The 21793-nt window shown below is 43.0% G+C and overlaps 1 protein-coding gene across 1 annotated transcript in view; it reads right to left on the minus strand.

Moving 5' to 3' along the window:
• Positions 1-21793, minus strand: part of DNAAF10 (dynein axonemal assembly factor 10) — a 35080-nt gene that overhangs the window by 12956 nt on the left and 331 nt on the right. Inside the window, exons 2-4 of the mRNA XM_082251424.1 lie at positions 7584-7684; positions 3282-3412; positions 1547-1648 (exon numbers count right to left, since the gene is read on the minus strand). Coding sequence (XP_082107550.1) covers positions 1547-1648; positions 3282-3412; positions 7584-7684 — 334 coding nt within the window. The remainder of the gene's footprint in view (positions 1-1546; positions 1649-3281; positions 3413-7583; positions 7685-21793) is intronic.

The following is a 21793-nucleotide window of genomic DNA, read 5'->3' on the forward strand; positions in this document are numbered from 1 at the left end:
AGGAATCATGGTTCTGGAAACTCAAACCTTTGTAGTACAGGGAACGGATGCGCAGCTGCGCATTTTCCTGCACCGCATAAAAATAGGCCTCTTGGAAACACTTAAAAAAAAGCAAACGCGCTCGGTCGCACCTTTCTCCCAGTTGCTGCAGTAACAGTTCTGGTGTCTGATCAGCTAATCATCAAGCACCAACAATGTGATATTGAAGGAATGGGAGTGATTCACATGCTACCCCATAGCCAGAAGTACCAAGTATGTTGCTTTGCCTCCCTGGGTGAACAGAGCTGCAGGGGAGTGAAGGACATATAAATATAAGCACATTTGAATGGACTAAGCACAGGTTCACCCAAGCTCTTAAATTAACAAACAAAAGAGCACAAAGGCCTAGTGCCCTACCGTCATAATTTATTGAATAAAAACAAGTGAGTGCATACTCACAAAAGCCAAGAAATGGAAGTGTAGTACCAAACCTAGAAACCATGATGATGATCCAGAAGACCCAAGTAACAGGGTCCTCACATGAATCAGGATACTTCTGATGCGTTTCAAGGGGAATGCCCTCTTCTACAGGGAAAAACCTTTGAATCGTACTCTGAAGAAGAGAACATGTCTCTCGAAACACGTCAGAGGTAATCTGATTAATGCGAGAAGCCTGTGACTTCTGTCTTTTGGATCATCATTGAGGTTTCTGGGTTTTATACTACAATTCCTTTACTTGGCTTCTGGAAGCATGCACTCACTTGTTTTTATTTGATTAGGACGGTAATACTCTAGGCCTTTGCGCCCTTTGTTCATTTATGTTTTTAAGATTCCCCCATGTTAAAGCTGTAGTAAACTCATCCAAGAAAAAAATAAAAAAATAAAAAAAACCTGCAAGACAAAGGCATAATGAGCTAGTATGCATCGCATACTAGCTCTTAATGAAACACTTACCTTAGAACGAAGCCCCGACACGGACCCCCAGACATCGCTGTGGGCGCTGACATGATCCCTCGGCGTCTCTTCCGGGTTCGGCGGCTCCGGCGCTGTGATTGGCCGGAGCCGCGATAACGTCACTCCCACGCATGCGCGTGGGAGCGATTTTCTGGCAATTCCCGGCACTCGTCAGCGGCTTCATGCAGTGGTAATATCTCCTAAACCGTGCCGGTTTAGGAGATAATAATTGTAACTACAGGTAAGCCTTATTATAGGCTTACCTGTAGTTAAAAGTGAAAAAAAGGGGTATACTACTGCTTTAAGAGGGCAGCATTGGTTCCCATTCCCGCTCCGATCTTTATTTGATGGTTTATATTTTTATATTTGGTCAGCTTCTCAAGTATCCCTGAGCGCTCGGTGTATAAGTGTTGGCTCGGTTTAAGATCACCCTAAATCTTAACCTAAAGGTTATGGAAAAACTATGTGCTAAAATCTATGGCACCAATAGTAAAGCCTCTCAATTGGACCAAAAAGCCCTCTGCAGGAACTTATCTGCTTTTCATCCATTCTACATTTTTTATCTAAAGCGACGCTGTTTATTTTATTGCAATTTCAGCAGTTACATACTTACCAAAAGCCACTGTCCAGCAATCTCTCTTGTTTTCTCCTTCAGCTGGTTCCATATTAGCAACTGGAGTGTCTTTCTGCCTTGTGTCCCATACTTTTACTGTACCTGGAATTACACCAATGTCAAGGTTTCATTAATGATCCTCTATGTGTATACTGTATTGCATGTGCAAGAAAAAGCCAGGTACCAGTAGAAAGCCATGAAAGTATACACCAAGCACTTGTTAGGTCTTTTTGGTAACTGCACAGCTCTAGCCATCCAAGAAGAATTCAGGGAAGGAAGATTTCTGATTTCTTTCTACTCAAAATGACTGAACAAATGGAAACTAGCTCTGACAGATGATGAAAATACTGGGATAAATCCTACTGGAAGATCTTACAACAAGCAGTCTCCTTCAATTCTTCCAGTATTTTTTCTGAAATTCCTAATTGGTGACTCCACACGCATGAATATAAACAGGCAATGCTATGTGAACTATTAAACATGATCAAACTTCAGTATGCCATGTGCTGTAAACATAAGTGGGGTGGCAGTGCCTATATTCTGTATATGGTGTGGCACACCAGACATGAATTTGTGGTTGGAAAGTATACTTTTTTGAGAAGGAAGAGCAAAGATTTACAGTTTTTTGTTGTTTTACTACTGGTTGGTCATTAATAACTCATGTGGACATCTGATCATAATAATATTTTCCAGTCGTTATCCTGGGACTCCTCTGGGTGGTAACTTGGAAAAGTCCCCAGCTGTAGCAAACCTATAAGGAACATAGGTCTCCACTTCTGTTTACAGCACTTGGCACAAACTTGCAGAGGTTTGTCCACTGAAGTAAAATACCTCTAAGATTTTTGTTTCTTTGTATTTCATGTTTATGGCGTCACCGAGTAACAGCTAGCTGTCGAAATCAGATTTTGGCTTTACAAAAATTCTGAATTTAACCTCCAAATGATTCTTTTTAAGAATGAACAAAATAGGGGACAATGGCCAGATGCTAGGAACATTGGGCTTATCTGGTGGTGGAATAAAAATATTCCATTCTGTTCAACTGAGAACAGCAGGCTGGAGGTAAACACACATAATGATCTTTACCAGCCAGCTACATAGGGCAGTGATCATGCTACAGGAAATTAAAAAGTAGTATTAAAAGTGTAACTACAGTCAAAAGCTAACTAAGAATAAACCTACTAACACCCCCATTATAAGACTATTCTATCTAACCCTATAAAGAAAAGATCTGTATACTTACCTAATCTATATTCGCTCTGGTCTGGTCCCATGATCAGCTGTCAGCAGCAGGTCCAGGGTAGAGGAGGGACAGCTGCCAGCGGATGTCCCATAGTAAGCCTATGGGTGATCTCTCCTTTACACGGAAGCCGCCGCTGGAGAGATCATGTGACCGGACCAGAGTGGTTTCCGAATAGGTAGGTAAACAGATCTTTTATTTACAGGATCAGATACCGGTAGAATAGTCTTAGAATGGGGGTGGGAGTAGGTTTAGCTTAGATAGTTTTAGACTGAACTTTCACTTTAATCCAGTTGGATTTAAAAAACAAAAATGTAATTATATTTTTATCTAACACAATGCCACATTATTATTATTTGTTTTTTTTTTTCAGATTGATGAATGACCCCTCTGGTAAATACTTGTCAATATTTTGCCTGAATGTGGCCAGAAAAAAAATCTTACCAGGAATTGCCAGCTATAAATTGTTCCTATACATCCATTATAAAGACATCTTACCATCACGACTTCCTGTTACAATTTCGGGGGCTCCTTCTCCAATGCCTAACCCCCCAACTCCATCAATACAGTTAATGATTTCCTTGTGCCCTTTCGCAGAATACACGGGAGTGTCAGCAGCTTCCAGGTTCCTAATACAAACACACAGCAAAATATTAGCAAAATCATTTCCAGTGTGCCATGCACAAAGTTGTGGGAACTAATATACAGTAAGGCTGCATTCACATGTCAGCGTATGATCGCGGGCAGAACCGCCGCGGTTCCGCCTGCGATTCGGAGATTTATTGCAAATCGCGGGACGCCTAGCGTTGCCCGTTGATTTGCAATAGCCCCCCAAACGCCGAGCGATGTTGCTGCGATTTACGCCCGCCGAATCGCGGCAACATCGCGCAAACAAAATCGCGGGACGCAATACGCTCCAAAAAAGTACAAGAGCTTCTTTGGAACGTATTGCGTCCCGCGATTTTGTTTGCGCAATGTTGCTGCGATTCGGCGGGCGTAAATCGCGGCAACATCGCTCAGCGGTTGGGGGGCTATTGCAAATCAACGGGCAACGCTAGGCGTCCCGCGATTTGCAATAAATCTCCGAATAGCGGGCGGAACCGCGGCGGTTCTGCCCGCGATCATACGCTGACATGTGAATGCAGCCTAAAGCAGTTAACCCCTAACACCACCTCCCAGCATCCTCTCTCCCACATGACCGCTATGACTGGCTCTCTCAGCTGTCACACAATCATGTGCCCATCCCACTGGCTCCCAATTAGAGGCTGCAACTGCTTGGTCAGTGTGCTGTGAGCGTGTTCTCAGCAAAAACCTCAGACCCCCCCCCGTGGGCACACATGTGCAGTGGCTGAGCGTTGAAACCCATTTTTGCTGCTGCACCTTGCAGTTGGCAAGAGGTTACCGAGATTGTAAAGTCTTTTTTTTTTATTTTATTAACAAACAAATTAGTCATACTTACCTCCTCTGTGGAGTATTTTTGCATAGAGCAGCCCAGATCCTCTTCTTCTCGGGTCCCTCTTTGCTGCTCCTAGCCCTTCCCTCCTGTCAAGTGCCCCCACAGCAAACAGCTTGCTATGGGGCCACCTGAGCCGAGCTGCAGCTCCATGTGTCCATTCAGACAAGGAGTTGCGGTTCGCCTCCCTCCTGATTGGCTAACTGACTTAGATTGACAGACGCAGGAGCCAATAATGCCAATGGCGCGGCAGCTGTGTCTCAGCCAATCAGGAGGGAGAGACCCAGAAGGCAGAGGGACTCATGGACATCACTGGACAGAGATGGGGCTCAGGTAAGTATTAAGGGGTAAACAAACACAAAAAAAAGAGGGAGCACCAGCCGAGCGCATTATCCTCAGTAGGCTTTTATTAATAAACAGTTAAAAAGTGTCTACTCACAAACAAGGGATGTAAACCAGCATATCAAATCCGACTGGCAACGTCCATAATGTTGGAGTCCACTGTCTAAGTCCAGGAAATCGGCTAATTAGGGGGTGCTGGGGAGGCCGCTTCACACAGAAGATTTTATCTTAATGCATAGAATGCATTAGGATAAAAAAACCTTCCTGCCTTTACAACTCCTTTAAAGCGGAGTTCCAGATGTTTTTGTGTTTAATAAAAGTCAGCAGCTACAAAAATTGCAGCTGCTGACTTTTAATAAACACACACTCACCTGTCCTACAGTCCAGCGATGTGGCCGGCAGGAGTCTCGGTTCTCTCCCTCTTCTCCCTGCGGCACTGGCATCACAAGTGTGGGCACCCGGCTGTGACAGCTTGCGGCCAGTTGCACACTGCGTATGTCACGCTGCGCTTCCTTAGTGGCCAGGCAATCTTCTAGGACCTGTGATGTGTCCCAGAAGATTGCAGGGAGGGAGGGGGATAAAAGAACTTCTGCTCGAGCCACCTAGGCGGCCCCAGCAGAAGTGGGAGCGGGTACCTGCCAAAGCTAGGTACCCGCTCCCCTCCCTCCAAAAAACTGACATGCCAAATGTGGCATGTCAGGGGGGTCAGGAGCACTTAAAGCGGAATTTCCACTTTTGGGTGGAACTCCGCTTTAAAGAGTTACTCCACTTTTGTTATAGAAAAAAAAAAATCCCCCTCTGGGTGGTCAATTTACATTGCAGGAATTTTAGCAAACTTTGATTCCTATCTTTTGTTGTGCTAAAGAAATTGCTGTTTGTTCCATTATGTCCTTTGATGCGAATTCTGAATGGGAAGGTCTGCTTTAATGTAATCACCTGGCACACTCTCAGTGTTCTAATGAGAAAAGCTGCAGTGTTTGCATTCCTTTTGGTCTATTTAACCCATTTGGAGTATCAAACTGAAGTTCCTATTACAGGGGGTACCCAAAATTTGACTTGTATCTTGGTACAGACTCCTGGGAAAATCAGTGAACCAATCACACAAGAAAGAATTTACGTTTTACCAATGGTGTACAGAACACTCCCAGGTTGCCATATTGCATTGAATTTTACAGAAAATTACAATGGCTACAGATTGAAATAAAAAGATATTTTTTAAAAACGTTAAAGTGGTTCTAAAGTCTTAAAGTAGAATCATAGGCAAAAACTTTTTTTTTCATTTTGGATAGAGTAAGGAAGGATCATAACCCCTGTCTGTTTATTTTTTGCCATCTGTGTCCCTTGCGGAGATTTCCCTTCACTTCCTGTCCCATAGCCAAACAGGAAGTGAGAGGAAATCCCTGCAAATTAAGGGACTTCCTTGGGGCCCCCAGGTTATCAGAACTAGTATCCCCATTGGAAGATTTCCCCTCTATTACTTTTCTGGGGACAACCCAAAATTTGGGATTTTCTTTTACTTTCACTTTCAATGATAATGGTAAACAGGATACATAGAAGGGGACCAAGTCGAACTTTCTCTGCACAGGACAGGTACTTTTCATTGCACAGGGCAGGTAAGTATTACCCCAATTTTAAAAATGTAAGCCTTTAGCATCACTTTAACCCCTTCGCACCGACCGTACACAAATATGCGACTCCACTGGACTGGGCTTTTTTTCCATGGGGCCGCATATTTACGCATCTCCCTTTGTGATGAGAGTGTGCCAGAGACTGGGGTTTCACCGACAGCCAAATGTCCAATTCTGGGTCACCTGATCGCTGAGATGGCCGCTGATTGGCTATCACAGTGATCAGACTATGTGAAGCCCGCCCACCTATTTCTCTGAATGAACTAGAGAGAGATATATTGTATCATTCTCTGTCCTTGCAGAGTTAGAAAAAAAATAATAATATAGAATAATAATTTTAAAAAAAATAATCTAGGTCAGTGCCAGGGTTATTGTTTGGGCCAAGGTCAGGGTCAAAGTCTAAAGTCGGTATATTTTTGTACAAGATTTTAGTTTTTTTTAATTAGTGTCAGTTAGTTTTAGGTAGGATAAAAAATAAAAAATAAAATACGCACTATTGTTTCTGAGCTGTACTACAGGTACAAACAACAACAAACACATATGTGGTATTGCTGCAACTGTCAGGAGCAGGAGAATTTATCTTGGGTTATTCTTTGGTGGTAGTTTATAGTAGTAGCAAGAAGTATACAGATATATATATATTTTTTTAAAAAATTGTTTTATTTTACTATTTTGGGCCAGTTTTCCTTTGATTATAATTGAAACAAAAAAAAAAAAAAATCAGGAGATATTCATTACCATTTACCACCAAATAAAAACCCAATTTGTCCTAAAAAAAATAAATAAAAACAAAGTATAATCCACCTGAGTGCACAAAGTAGTTTTGATGATATGTACGGTTTTACTAACAAATGTCAAAATTGGGCTTAGGCATTTCGATTTTTTTTACCCTTAGGCGCGAAGGGGTTAACTTATAACATGGCTTCTGTAACAAATATATATGCTTTTTTTTTTTTTTCTTTAGATTTGCTTTTTTTCCCCAGGAAAGTGGAATTACCCTTTAAATTATAAGCAGCTTCTGTACAGGCTTGGTGTTTCACCCGGTAAAGCCAGCAGGTGGAGCTATATAGCATTAGAATCCCAATCTTCTTTTAGCTTTCTTCCAGGGATGTAGAGTGAGCGTGCCTGGCACAGGCGAAGTGTATGGTGCGTAATGCTACACTGAGTGCCTGGATGGTAATGGTTATGTGCTAACAATTACTATTTTTTTTTCCAGTTTTTTTTTTTTATGTATGGTTTAACCTTGTCCTTACATGTTGGTGTTTATCTCTTCACATATTTTAGGGTGTGTTTTCCTGGGGGCACTCACTTCTTTCTATGCCTGGCTGTATGTGATAAAGAAATATAGGGAATAGTGGTCCTGAAATATAACCTTACCATACATTGAGATTGCCTCCAAAGTCACCAGTGGCCAAATATCTCTGTTGCAACGAGCTGGCACCGAATGTTCCACACTTCAGAGGTTTGGGTTTTTCAATCTATGGAAGACATTAATAAGCAGAGATATAAATCAATTGGGTCACATCTAGCATTCCTTATCATGGTCTCCTGACAAAGTAAAAATAGATCAAATATTCGAATGCCCGATGGGCAATATAGATAGGTTTTCTTACAAATGGCATGAATCAGCATCAAACCAATTAAGAAAATGAAGCTACAATAAAATTTGGCAAAAGAGAACTCTACTAAACCTATACAACAAGAATAATGTTCAAAGTACAGAAAGCCCCATAAAACCACACCTTTTATTAAAATGTGTCAGGGCTTTTTTTTTTTTTTTTTTTTTTATATGCAATTCATTTTATTTACTAAAGTGATTGTAAATGCTAACCTTGTAAAACAACCCTTTCAGTTTAAGGGCCGGTTCACATTAGTGCGATCTCCAAGATCGCATGTAATTCAGAGCGCACTGCTCCTAAATTGGATGCAATCTCTGTGCGGTGCAAATTTCAGCCATACAGTTTGTATGGCTGAATTCGCCCCGCAATTGCACTAAACACGCACATGACCATTTTTTTTATCCGCAGCAGAATCGGATCGCATGGTGGTTCACACTAGTGCGATCCGATTCTGTGCGAACTTGCAGATCGCACTGCGATATGCGATCTCAACTGGAGGGGTCGTTAACTTTCAATCGACACCCCCAGTGTATCGCATATGGCAGTGTGAACTGCCAGGGGTGCGGATGCGATGCGGGAACCAGTGTTAATTTCGTCGACTAAAACGTTTTCGTCGACTAACACAATTCAGAGGACTAAAATACGACTAAAACTAAAATGGCATTTTAGTCTTAAGACTAAAATACGACTAAAACTAAAATGGCATTTTAGTCAAAAGACTATAACTAAAACTAAATCGAAATTTGCTGCCAAAAATTAACACTGGTGCATGCTCAAAGCATACATAATAACATATTAGATTTTTCACTCCAGGACCAGCAGTAGTATATAATGAGTTTGGAAATTGTAGAGAAATGCTTAAATAATGCATTACAAATTACAATTGAACTACACCCATTTGATTATAGATGACTAAAATGAGTTTTAGTCGACTAAAATGTAGGGCGTTTTAGTCGACTAAAATATACTGGAGTTTTAGTCGACTAAATACAACTAAAACTAAAACACTTGCAGAAGACTAAAATGGGACTAAAACTAAAATGCTATTTTAGCCCTAAGACTAAGACTAAAACTAAATTGAAATTTGCTGCCAAAATTAACACTGGCGGGAACACGCTGCATATTCGCAGAATTCCCGCATCGCATTAGTGTGAACCGGGACTAAAATCAAAATGAAAGGCAAAACATTTTTGTATAGATAAAAAAGAAAAACAAAAAAAAAAACAACACCTTTTTCCCCCTAAGTGATCACATTCCCTCTTGCCGATAATGGCTGACAAATTCATATTCATTAAAAGTCATAATATTATAAAAGTCGAATATAAATTATAATACAATTTTATATATATATAAAAAAACATTTTTTTTTAAAAACGGTTATTCTCAGTTTCGGCACACCTCTAATCAGCCCCTTCTACACAGGTCTTGCCAAGGCTTTTCTTTCTCAGAGAATAGGTGCAGGAACTCCCCGAGTCACTTCTTGTCTCTGCTCCCTACCTACCTCTGAGCGCCATCCCTTGGTTCCACCCCCACCCACCTCCCAGTGCTGCCCCTTTTAGAGAATACAGAACTATCACTTTGTGGTGATAAGTAATTTGTATGTAATTTGTTATAAACAAGAAAAGCAGTAAAATAGATAATTATATGCATTCAGTTCTTGAGGTGCCGGAACTGCGTTCCCCCGCATTCCCGCTGTAAAAAAGCCCTGGGTCAGTTGAAGTCTGTGATGACGAAACGCGTAAGGGCGGGAGCACGCGGTCACCAGGGTTACCATCAACGTCTGACGTCACACCCGGAAGGAAGCCGACAAGGTACCAGGCGGTTTACCGCTACAGAAGGGGAGACGATTATCGGGCATTTGGTAACCTTACTATATGCTGTTTTTTATCTGTTCACACGCGAGTGTAATACTTGAGGGATTTATGTTTGGGGATTATCTTAAATAAACTTTGCCACTAGCAGGATTACGCTACGTGTATTTTGCTATTTATTTACATGCACATCTGACTATGCTGAATGCGGTCCATCCATCTTGGTGAGGAATTTGTCTATCTGGGATTGATACTACAGGCTTAATTTTAAGCCGCCTCTGGTAAGTGTATTACCATAAGGCGTGCACAGCGGTGAGGTGGAGGCTTTCTGCTTGTTGTATGCACGTGTTTGGATGCACTTACCTGGTTAATATTTGGACTGTATTTTCTTGCCGATTCGAAATAGCGTGCGTGAAGATTTCCCAACATCTGACTCAATTCAAAGTTTTTATTGAGGACTTTCTCTTGTTACATCATATGTGTTATGATTAGAGGTGTATTTGGATAATACACCATTAGCGCCGCTAGTGGACTCTTGAGAGGTTTTATTTGATTTATTTTCCTAGAGTGCACCTATGTATTTATACATGTTGATTATATCCCCCTTAATCTCCTCTTCTCAAGAGAGAATACATTCAGTTCCTCTAATCTTTCCTCATAGCTGAGCTCCTCCATGCCTCTTATCAGTATGGTTGCCCTTCTCTGCACTTTCTCCAGTTCCCTGATATCCTTTTTAAGATCTGGTGCCCAAAACTGAACTGGATATTCCAGATGAGGTCTTACTAATGATTTGTATAGGGGCAAAATGACATCTCTCTCTGGAGTCATGCCTCTGTTAATACAAGAAAGTGGCTGGAACAAGAAAGTGGCCTGATCCTCCTCTCCTTGGGTCCCTCTTAGGCTCTCCTAGCCCCTCCCTCCTGTTGGGTGCCCCCCCCCCCCAGCCAGCAGCTTGCTATGGGAGCACCCAAGCTGAGTCACAGCTCCGTGCATCCATTCAGGCACTTAGCCGCGACATGCCCCCGCCCCCTCTCTCTCTTGATTGGCTGAATGATTTTAATTGACAGCAGTGGGGGCCAATTGCTGTCCCAGCCAATGAAGAGGGGAGTCCCAGGCAGAGACACTCCTGCAACATCGCTGGATAAAGACAGGCTCAGTTAAGTATTAGGGGAGCTGAGAAGGGATTGCTGCACACAGGTTTTTTTATCCGAATGCAAAAAATGCATTAAGATAAAAAAAAAAAACAAAAAAAACTGCCTTTACAATCCCTTTAAATATCTATTGAAATCCTGGAACAGCACCGCCATAGTCTTAACATTTTCCTGGAGAATTCCCAGGCTGCAATGTATCAAACCAGTCTTTTCTCATCAGTGTGTGGAGGTGACAGGTACACTTTAACATGGCACAAGTGGGTGACATATCTTCTTAGAAGTCAGATGAATCAAAAGTGTTTACATATCTCTTCATGTCCCTGCTGGCCCAGCAAAATGAGGAAAGTTTAGTGTCTCTCTCCCTGTAGGGTTGTGTCCTCCCAAAGCACCACCAACAACAAAATCAAAACAGGTTTGTAAAATCCCTGGAGAATGAATACTATGATATGGGAAGGACACTTGAAATTACACAGGTTTAAAAGTATACCCTGCAACAACAGCTTTTAACCTCTTCAAGGATATTAGTAGTATAAAGTAAACACTGAACAGAATGCAATAGTGAGTGACCCCTCCATTCTGTAATGCAGCGGGGTCCCCTCCTGTGACTACATATACAACAACTGAACTACCACGCTACATATAAAGAAGTACACTATGGGGTCCATTTATAAAAAAAAAAAAAAAAGAAGTGTTGGGCAAATGTTTTAAGAACTCGCAAAGTCCTATGACCGTCAGCTCCATCTAGTGGCCATAATGTGGCATTTTTCTAAAATACTTTAATGAGGAAAATACCAAGTTACAGCTACTAGATGGAGCCGACGATCATAGGAAGCAAACATTCCACAAATTACGGGGATTATTCATGACAGCTGTGTGATTGCTTAAGACATTCACAAAGAATTGTTTTTTTTTGTAAACGGCCCCTATCTGTAGAATAGTGACACTGTGCCAGGTTTCTACAAAGGGGGGTGCTTTCTATATGAAACAATAAAGATGCCATTAGCGAGGACAGGTAAAAAAAACAGCTGTCATAAAAAAATGTGCACAGCCACTCATTTTCCTCTTTTAACCACTTAAAGCGGAGTTCCACCCTAAAATTATACTTACCTCCATCTTCTCGCTCCGGGTCACCTGAAAAACAAATGGATAATCGCAATTTTTTATTTTTTTTTTACTTACCTGGTTTAGAAGAAAATATACTTACCTTACTTCCTTCTTCCTCCCCTCGGCGGCCACGGCGATTCGTCACTTCCTGGCTTTGCAATGATTCCTGGGAGCTGAACGTCATTGCTCCAAGGAATCAATGCGCCTGCACCGGCCCCAAAGTCAGTTCCGGTGCAGGCGCCGTCATACCTTGCTAAACAGGTTCTGGGCATGCCCAGAAGCTGTGGAGGGATGACGCTGCGACACCAGAAGTGACGGCGGGGCCGGTGCAGTGCATCGTGGGACCGAAGAAGACGGAAGAGGACACAGAAGAGGATTGCGCTGGCTTCAAGCTGCCCACACCTGAGATGGCAGCGCTGGACAATACATTTTCAAGGTAAGTATTTCTTCTAAAAGGTAAGTGCAACCTGGGACAGATCAGAGGCTAGCCATTGTGGAATGCACTAGCCCTGACTGTCCCGGGGGTATTTTTATTAAAAAAAAAATTTCCCAGGGTGGAACTCCGCTTTAAGCCCCAGCCCTATTTCGGACACTTTTTGTTTACAAGTAAAATCAGTATTTTTTCCTAGAAAACTACTTAGAACCTCCAAACATTATATATAATTTTTTAGCAAAGACTCTGGAGAATAAAATGTCGGTCATTGCAATATTTTTTGTCACGCGGTATTTGCGCAGCGGTCTTTAAAACGCCATTTTTTTGGAAAAATTTTGAAAAATCACATTTCACTGCATTTAAAAAATACTAAACAGTAAAGTTAGCCCATTTTTTTTGTATATTGTGAAAGATGATGTCACGCCGAGTAAATAGAGACCCAACATGTTACGGTTTAAAATTGCGCCCCCCCTTCCCGTGGGATGGAGACAAACTTGGGACAATAGAGATCTCAATAGGCGACGCCTTCAATTTTTTTAACGGTTACCAGTTTAGAGTTAGAGCTCTTTTTTTTTTTTTTTTTAATTATTGCCCACGCTCTGGCGATCGCAGCGATACCTCACATGTGTGGTTTGAACAGCGATTTCATTCGCGGCTCGACTTGCGTATACGTTTTTTTTTGTGCGCGAGCTAACGGTGTCGGGGGCGGCTAAATTTTTTTATTTATTTATTTTTTAACTTTATTAGTTTTAAAAAATAAAATAAAAAATCTGATCACTTTTTTTGCTGTCACAAGCAATGTAAACATCCCTTGTGACACCAATATGCAGTGACATGTACTCTTTATGGAGGGATCGAGGGTCTAAAAGACCCTAGACCCCTCCCCACTACACTTCCATGTATGCAAAACGTAGAAAATGGCGTTTTTGCATACAGCCGTTTTTTAAATTTGCCGCCTTTTGCAGCACAGTAACCCAGAAGTGACGTCATGGACGCCATCTCCAGGTTACGTCATCGGATACCCGATCGAAGCCATTTCCGGCATTGATCGGGACTCCATCCAGCCGGCGGAAGTCACAGAAGGCATCCCCCCCCCTCCCGCTCACCCAGGTAACGATCCAGTGGCTCCCGAGCCGCATCAGTCGTTACCGACGGAAAGCCAACCGTTGGCTCTAAATCACGTTACCGGGATGGTGTCTCTAGCTAGAGGCATCATCCCGGTATACTACCGCAAAGTTTGCCGACGTAGCTCTATGTCACTTTGCGGTAAGTGGTTAAAACATGCTTCCATCCTGGCAGTCTCTGGCTTCAATACTTTCATCTCTCGGTGGGACAGGAAAGCCCGAGAGATCAGAGGAAGGTGGCAGGAAGGAGAGGATGTCCTAAAAGCAATCCAGTGGCTAATTACCTGCTAGGATTGCTTTTACAAGAAAGCAGACTGCCAGCTGAAAAAAACAATACAAGGATGATGCCTGCAGCTGCAGACATCATCCCAGTATAACCGAACAACTCAAAGTCCAGAGAAATATGGGTACGTCATTAGTCGTCAAATGGGGTCTCTCTCTCTCTCCCCGATCGAGCCCCCTCTTTTCGCGGTCTGCCTGCCGCTGTGTCCAATCACGCGCGCGCAGCCGAAACCGCGTGAACATGATTAGGTAGATCTACGTGATTATGCGCAACTGAGCCGCCCTGCCACAGTAAATCTGTTAAGACATGGTAAGTGGTTAAGGCATGGCAAGTGGTTAAGGCATGTTACACAGCACAGTGCTTGTGCTGTGTAGTTTGGCCCTCTCTATCACCTGAAATACCTGGTTGATCCTGGTTTATCATGGCTGCTAAGCCCTGATACTGTGGTCAGTTTACGTGCCTCCATCATCTTTAGCTCTCCTGTCCTCCTCTCCCTATCGGCTCCTGTGTCAGGGCCTGCCCCCTCCCTTCTAGTTACTGAAATAACATTTGATATCATATAATCCTCCTTGTCTCCTAACGATAGGTGCTCCTGCGTCTGTGTTTTATAAATAAAATGCAGTATATACCTCATTTCAGAGCGCCGCTAAGCACCCATGTGACCGGCCTGCTCTCACCACTTCTCCTACCGATTGACATGAGCGGAGGATTCTCGGCCCTGCCTGTGATGGACGCGGGTACCCTATCCCTGCCCTCCTCACTTGCGGGACCACAATCTAGGTGCCAGTATGCTGAGAGCGATTGTCACTGGACTACTTAAGCAATTAAATGCCATCAAATCCGTTTGGTCCAAGCATGAGGAAGTTTGTAATACTAGCAATACCAATTATGATTTTAGAATAATCGTTTGTAACACACACTGTCACCACAGACAGGTATGTTCATAGGATTTATTCTATACAGTAGTACTCTTCAAGAGACAGGTTCTTTTTTTTTACCTTGCAATAAGAGCTTAGGGACAATGTTAACACTTTACAAAATAAGGTTTCTTTTTGTACATTACGGGACACAGAGCCATAAATCATATGGCCACCTACAGGAGGACACTGGCAACCAATCACAAAAGGATGTCCCCCTATATAACCCCTCCCACACAGGAAGTACCTCAGTTTTTCGCCAGTGTCTAAAGGTGATGGTCACTGTGGAGAGTCTCTCCACATTTCTCTTCAAAGAAAAAAGAAGATATGCTAAATACCCCGATCAAAAAATCGAAGGGTTTAGCTATCAGATCCATCTTAAACAGTCAATGGACTAAAAGGAAGGTACCTGTGCCTCGGGAGGCAGATACGAGGTTTTGCCTGTAATGCTGTCTTTTTTTAGGAGCTGAACCCTGGGATCCGAACCCTTTGAATACCAAACCCCAAAGGCCCTCCGTGCAGGGGGCTCTACAGGTCCAAGGCCGTGGCCCCTCTAAAACAAGGGGACCCAGTCCTTGAAGGTCGCCAAGACAAAGCTGGCCGTGATGAGTAAAGATTGGATTCCTGTTTCAAAACAGAATCCTGTGGCAGGACTGGTGAGTCCAATTTTAAATATTTACACATACAGCAAACCTTGAAGGCAAAAATTGCTGTCATAATTGCAAATTGTAAATAGTTCATGCACTGTTCCCTTTAAAAAGATAACAGAGACAAGTGCCATGTATGGATGTTAAGCTATGCAAGATACATCTTGTTGAGGCAGTTGTGGGATTGATGCAAAGTTTGTTTAAAATATTATTTCTTTGCCTATTGTTATCACACCGTTTTCTTGCCCTGGGCTGATCACAGCTGAGAGGTATCAGCTGTGACAAACAAGATTCAGCCTAAGCTGCTCTCACCCAATGTGGTCACTGTTTTCGCCTTGGCACATAAGTGCCCACATGTTCGTCTCCTGCCTTGATAGCGTGTCTGTGGTGAAGGCCTGTTCAAGCACGCAAGAATCTTCACCTTTTAAAAACAGGCATACGCTGCATGGAGGGCTGGTTTGAACGTAATGGTGTGCACTTGGACGCCACGTACCATCGGCATTAGCCAGCCTTGAGGGTAGGATTGCTGGTATGATTCCAGCATTACGAGGGAAAACGCGATAGATCCCCCTCACCTGAGCCACTCCCTGAATAAGTTCAGGATTGGGCAGAGGATGTGGAAAAAGTACCTGATGGTGATCCTATGGAAGGTCAAGCTGAGGTTTTCACTTCTGGGGAGTCAGGGTCAGAGGAGTCTCCTTCAGCCTCTCAAACCCAGAGATTGTTTATTCAGTCTCTTACTGAAATGGTTCGGTCTGGATACAAATGTCCTCCCTTAGAGACAGCTGAAGTCTCCTTTTCCTCTCTAGGCTCATTGCGCCCTCCTCATAGTCCTCGGATGTTTCCCATACATCAGCTCTTGGAGCAAGAAACGTATAATGATTGGAACCATCCTGATAGGATTTTTATTCCTTCTAAAAGGTTCTCACTATTGTATCCTATGGAAGAAATGTTTACTAAGAAATGGAAGATACCCACTGTGGATGCTGTAATTTCTTCGGTTAACAAGAGTTTACCCTGCCCTGTAGATAATGCCCAGGTTTTTTAAAAAGATCCAGCAGATAAGAAGTTGGAATCTTTATTGAAAGCCTCCTTTGCGGTTGCAGGATCTGCGATACGACCAGCAGTAGTGGCCATAGGAGTTTGTCAGTCTTTAAAAGACCATATGAAGCGAGTGTCCAAGACAGTTCCTTCTCAAGGAGAGTCTGTGGAAGATCTACCTCACACTTTATGTTTCGCAGTGGATGCTCTTACAGACTCCGTAAGGAAAATGTCATGGTTTGATCTGATGACAGTTCATATGCACAGAATCCTTTGGTTAAAAGAGCTGGTCTCCAGAACTACCATATAAAAAAAATTACTGGCTGGCCTCCCTTTTCAGGGAGAACGACTTTTTGGTGATGACCTTCTTTTAAGATCCCCAGCACTCATACTACCAGTGCTTCTAATTCCAGACAGTGGTGACAGCCTCAACAATCTGGATCCGGAACCAAGCCTTCAGGGCAGGGTCAGAAGAAGCCCTGGGCCAGAGATCAGCAAAGTCTTCATCTAAGCCTACTCTGTGAAGGGGAGCCCCCACTCACTTGGGTGAGGGGGGGGGGGGGCTGCTGCAGTTCTCAAGGGTTTGGGTGAAATTGATCCAAGACAACTGGGATGTTTCCACCATTTTGCAAGGGTACAAGCTGGAGTTTCGGGTGTGCCCGTATCCTCGGTTTATAATGTCAAGTATACCGACAGATACCCTAAAAATAATGTTTCCCTTTCTGGCATTTGATCAGCTGAGGGCTCAAAGAGTGATAACAGTGATAACAGAGGTTCTGGGGAACGAAAAGTTCAAGGGTTTTTTCTCAAACCTGTTCATAATCCCCAAACCAAGCTGGGATGCGAGACCTATTCTGGATCTTAAAACCAGTTTCTGAATGTTTGTACTTTCTGTATAGAGTCAAGTTGTTCAGTAATAGCCTCCCTCCAGGGAGAGGAATTTCTAGCATCCATTAGACATCAAGGATGCATATCTTTACGTGCCTATATTCCAGGCTCATCAAAAGGTTTCTACGCTTTGCAATAGAAAACCGTCATTTTCAGTTTGTGGCCCTGCCCTTTGGGTTAGCCACAGCTCCAAGAGTGTTCGCAAAGATCCTTAGCTCCAGTATTTAGTTAAGTTCCCAATGGGTACCTGTAATAGGATATCTGGACGATCTATTACTAATATCGGTCGGCTTCGGCTCTAACCTGAAATGTCCTCCAGACAGTACAGTTCCTAGAATGTCTGGGTTGGATACTGAACTTAGCAAAGTCAGCATTACAGCCGGTCCTGCTTCTGGAATATCTGGGTCTTCTTGTGGGTACAGTGCAGGCAAAGATATTCTTGCCAACAAGAAAGGTCACAGACCTGAAGGACCTGGTTCTCTCCGTAGTAAGGCCGAGATATTCTTCTATACGTCTTTGCATGATGTTACTGGGGAAAATGGTGTCCGCATTTGAGGCAATTCCCTATGCTCAATTCCATGCCAGACCCTTACAGAACAACATTCTGTCTACATGGACCGGGAGGGTTCAGTCTCTGGACTGGTCCATGTCTCTGGTGCCAAAAGTACGTCAGAGTCTGAATTGGTGGTTGTTGACCAGAAATCTGGAGAAAGGGAAATCTTTCTTCCAGTGATCTGGAAAGTGGTGACAACAGATGCCAGTCTCTCAGGCTGGGGAACAGTTCTGAAGGAAGCCACTGTCCAGGAGAAATGGTCTTGGGTAGAGAGACTTCTCCCCATCAACATTCTGGAAATCCGAGCAGTCAGTCGTGCTTTGAATTACTGGACGCCCAGACTTCGGGGTCACCCTGTCAGGGTGCAATCTGACAATGCCACAGCCGTGGCTTATATCAACCATGAAGGAGGCACAATGAGTCAGTCATCCCAGAAAGAGGTGGGTATCATCCTATCCTGGGCAGAGTGGTTTGTGCCATGCCTGACAGCAGATTTTTTTCCAGGAATAGAGAACTGGCAGGCAGATTTTTTGAGCCATCAACAGATGTTTCTGGGGGAACGGTCCTTACATCCCGAGATTTTTCAATCAATCTGCCTAAGCTGAGGGGTCCCAGATGTAGATCTGTTGGAATCCAGGTTCAAAAACAAGTTGGGGAGGTTTGTGTCCAGGACCAGGGATCCACTTGCAGTCGGAGTGGATGCTTTGGTAACTCTTTGGGAGCAGTATTCCCTGATTTATGCCTTTCCTCCAGTGCAGCTGATACCGCGTCTGTAGCGCAGGATCCAGCTAGAGGGGAAACCAGTAATTCTGGTAGCTCCTGCATGTCCGAGGAGGGTTTGGTATGCACAAATCCAAAGGTTGGCAGTGATTAGGCCTTGGGTTCTTCCACTGTGTCTGGACCTACTCTCTCAAGGTCCGATTTTCCACCATGCTGTACAGTCTCTAAATTTGATGGCTTGGCTATTGAAGCCGTAATCTTGAAGGAGCGGGGTGTATCCGGCCCTGCAGGTCATACGCTGATAAACGCTAGGAAACCAGTCTCTAGAAATATTTATTACAGGGTCTGGAAATCCTACATTGCCTGGTGTGAAGCCAGGAAATGGCTTCCCCGCAAATATATTATCGGGAGAATTCTAGCTTTCCTTCGAGCAGGGGTAGATATTAAATTAGCCTTGAGCACTATTAACCACTTGCCGACCGCTGCACGACTATATCAGCCCCTCATAGGCAGAGTGACGTATCGGTACGTCACTAGCCTGGGAGGGTCTGGCGGCGGCGCGCTCCCGCGTGGTCACGCACCCCCCCGCGCGTGTGACCAGCGGACCCGATGTCCGCCTGTCACTCTGCGATCGTCGGGGGAGAGGGAGAAAGGCAGGCAGCTTGTGTAAACAAGCTGCCTGTCAGTTCTCCCTGTGTAGAGACACTGATCATACGGTTCTACTATGTAGAACCGTTGATCAGTGTAACTACACCTCAAGCCACAGCCAATCACAGTTAGAATCACGCCCCTAGGGACACACACAGCCCCTCCCTCTCAAATAAAGTTAATACCTTCACTGCCAGTGTATTTTTACAGTAACAGTGCATATATATAGCACTGATTACTGTAGAAATGTCACTGGTAACCCCAAAAGTGTCAAAAATATCAGTCAAGGGTCCGATCTGTCCGCCGCAATGTCGCAGTACCGCAAAAAAAAAAAAAAAAAAAAAAAAAAAAAAAAAATCGCAGATCGCCGCCATTACGCGTTAAAAAAAAACAACAAAAATGACAAAAATCTTTCCCTTTGTTAGTAAACGCGATAACTTTTGCGCAAACCAATCAAAATACGCTTTTTGCGATTTTTTTTACCAAACATATGTAGCATAAAACAAATTGGCCGAAAATGTTAAAAAATTTTGATTTTTACTTTTTTTTTGGGGGGAATTTCATATAAAAAAATGTGAAACATATTGTTATTTTTGCAAAATTGACGCTCTTTTTTTGTTTACAGCGCGTGATCAAAAAATCGCACAGGTGATCAAATACCACCAAAAGAAAGCTCTGTGGGAAAAAAAGGACGTCAAATTAGTTTAGGTACAGCGTCGCACGACCGCGCAATTGTCCGTTAAAGTCACGCAGTGCCGAATCGCAAAATACCCCCTGGTCAGGAAGGGGATAAAATCTTCCGGGGCTTAAGTGGGTAAAGGGCAAATTTCAGCCTTATTGGTTTTCTTCCAAGAACCGATCGCTTCCCATTCGTTGGTTCAGACCTTTGTCCGGGGGAATGTTATGTTTGCTTCCGCCTGTGAAGCCACCATTGTGTCCTTGGGACTTAAATTTGGTGCTGGCAGTTTTTCAAAAGCAGCCTTTTGAACCTCTGGGGCAGGTTTCCCAGGTTCTTTTGGCCAAGACACTGGTCTTTTTGATTGCTATAAAACTTCAGCTGGAAGGGTATCGGAACCAGCAGCTCTTTCTTGTAAAGAGCCATTTTTGATTTTTCACCAAGATAGGATGATTCTGCGTCCACACCCAGGTTTTTGTCCAAGGTTGTGTCCGCCTTTCATTTGAATCAGGACATTATACGATGGTGCTGCACATTTGATCGGTTGATGGCTTGACAGTTGGATAGGGAGCACCAGTACTTGTTTCAGTTGTCATTCACAGCATGCCTTGAAATTACCTAACAGTTTTGGAAAACAGTTAAATTGTTGGGTTTAGGTCCATCTGCGTTTTTTTTTTCACTTGGATTGCCCTTGGCAAGCAAAAAAAAAAGCTGCCGCACCTTTCCTGGTGGTGAGCCTTTCGCATTTTCTTTACTGTACGTTTGTCATATATCTAATAACCGTATTTGGGATGCCATTAATAATTAATCGCCACATTTTTTTTTTTAGCATTCCTTGAATGTGCAGGTGTATATGGGCTAATTCGCAAGTACAAATCTGTCCCACGCACATGTCTGTACAAAGCTGAATGGCCACATGTTGCCGCAATCACATGTAGTTGATCATTCGGGCGGTCACACGTGATTACACTATAAAACAGGAAAAAATACACACTAGGTCAAGTAAAAAGAAAGAATGAAAAGGTAAGCAGCCACTTTACCAACTATGATACCAGCTGTAAATAAGATACATTTGGCCTGTCCCTGGGAAGACATCACCAAGGACGAAATGCACCGGGATTGGCTGTTACTGAAGACATCACGCTTGCTTAGCAGTTACAGGGGGGTTTTTTTCTCATTAGATTACAGTCTGCCGGTTTGTGCCTATTTATAACTTATAGAAGGTACATCTTATACATTTTAAATAAAATTACTTAAATGTTAGCAGGCTTGTTCATTTTTTTTTTTTATTATTTCCGATCCATTTGGAGCTGCTGCTGAGCACCCACCATGCCGGGTTATTTTGTGCTTTTATGACCATTATAATTTATGGTCCACGCTATCTGGTAAGAAGCGTATGCTAAGTGTTGGTACTTGGTGGTGGATTTCATCAATCAACGTAACTTATACACTTTTCTGCACTTTATGCACACTCTTGTTTAATATTGAAAAGGACTTTTTTAAATTGAAAGCACTTTATGTTCACCTAACACTGGATTTTGCACTTGTATCACTTTCGTATGATTGCTTTTTTTCTACATATTATTTTCAATTATATATATTGCTCATAATTTATTCACTGCATGTTTAGTTGTTTTCATGGCATGTTATTTACCATATGATTATTCATGATTGCACTAGTAGGCTTTAGCGCCGCTTCCTATTTATATTGAACATGTGATTACGGTCTTTGGACGCACAGTTTGAATCCATAGCATTCTGTTTGCACGCAAACTGGACATCATCCGGTTTGCATGCGGTTGGAGCACAAAGTGCTGCGTCTTTATGCGGAGTTTGACCATATCTGAACATAGCAGCCTATCCGCCTATCTGGATGAATCCTAATCTTCCCTTCTCCATCTAAAACTGAAAATAAAAGTTCTGCTCATACAAAGCCATTCACACAAGTCTACTATAGACTACTCATACTGAT

The sequence above is a fragment of the Pelophylax lessonae genome, assembly GCF_965119305.1.
Source record: "Pelophylax lessonae genome assembly, chromosome: 3".
Classification (NCBI taxonomy): Eukaryota; Metazoa; Chordata; class Amphibia; order Anura; family Ranidae; genus Pelophylax; species Pelophylax lessonae.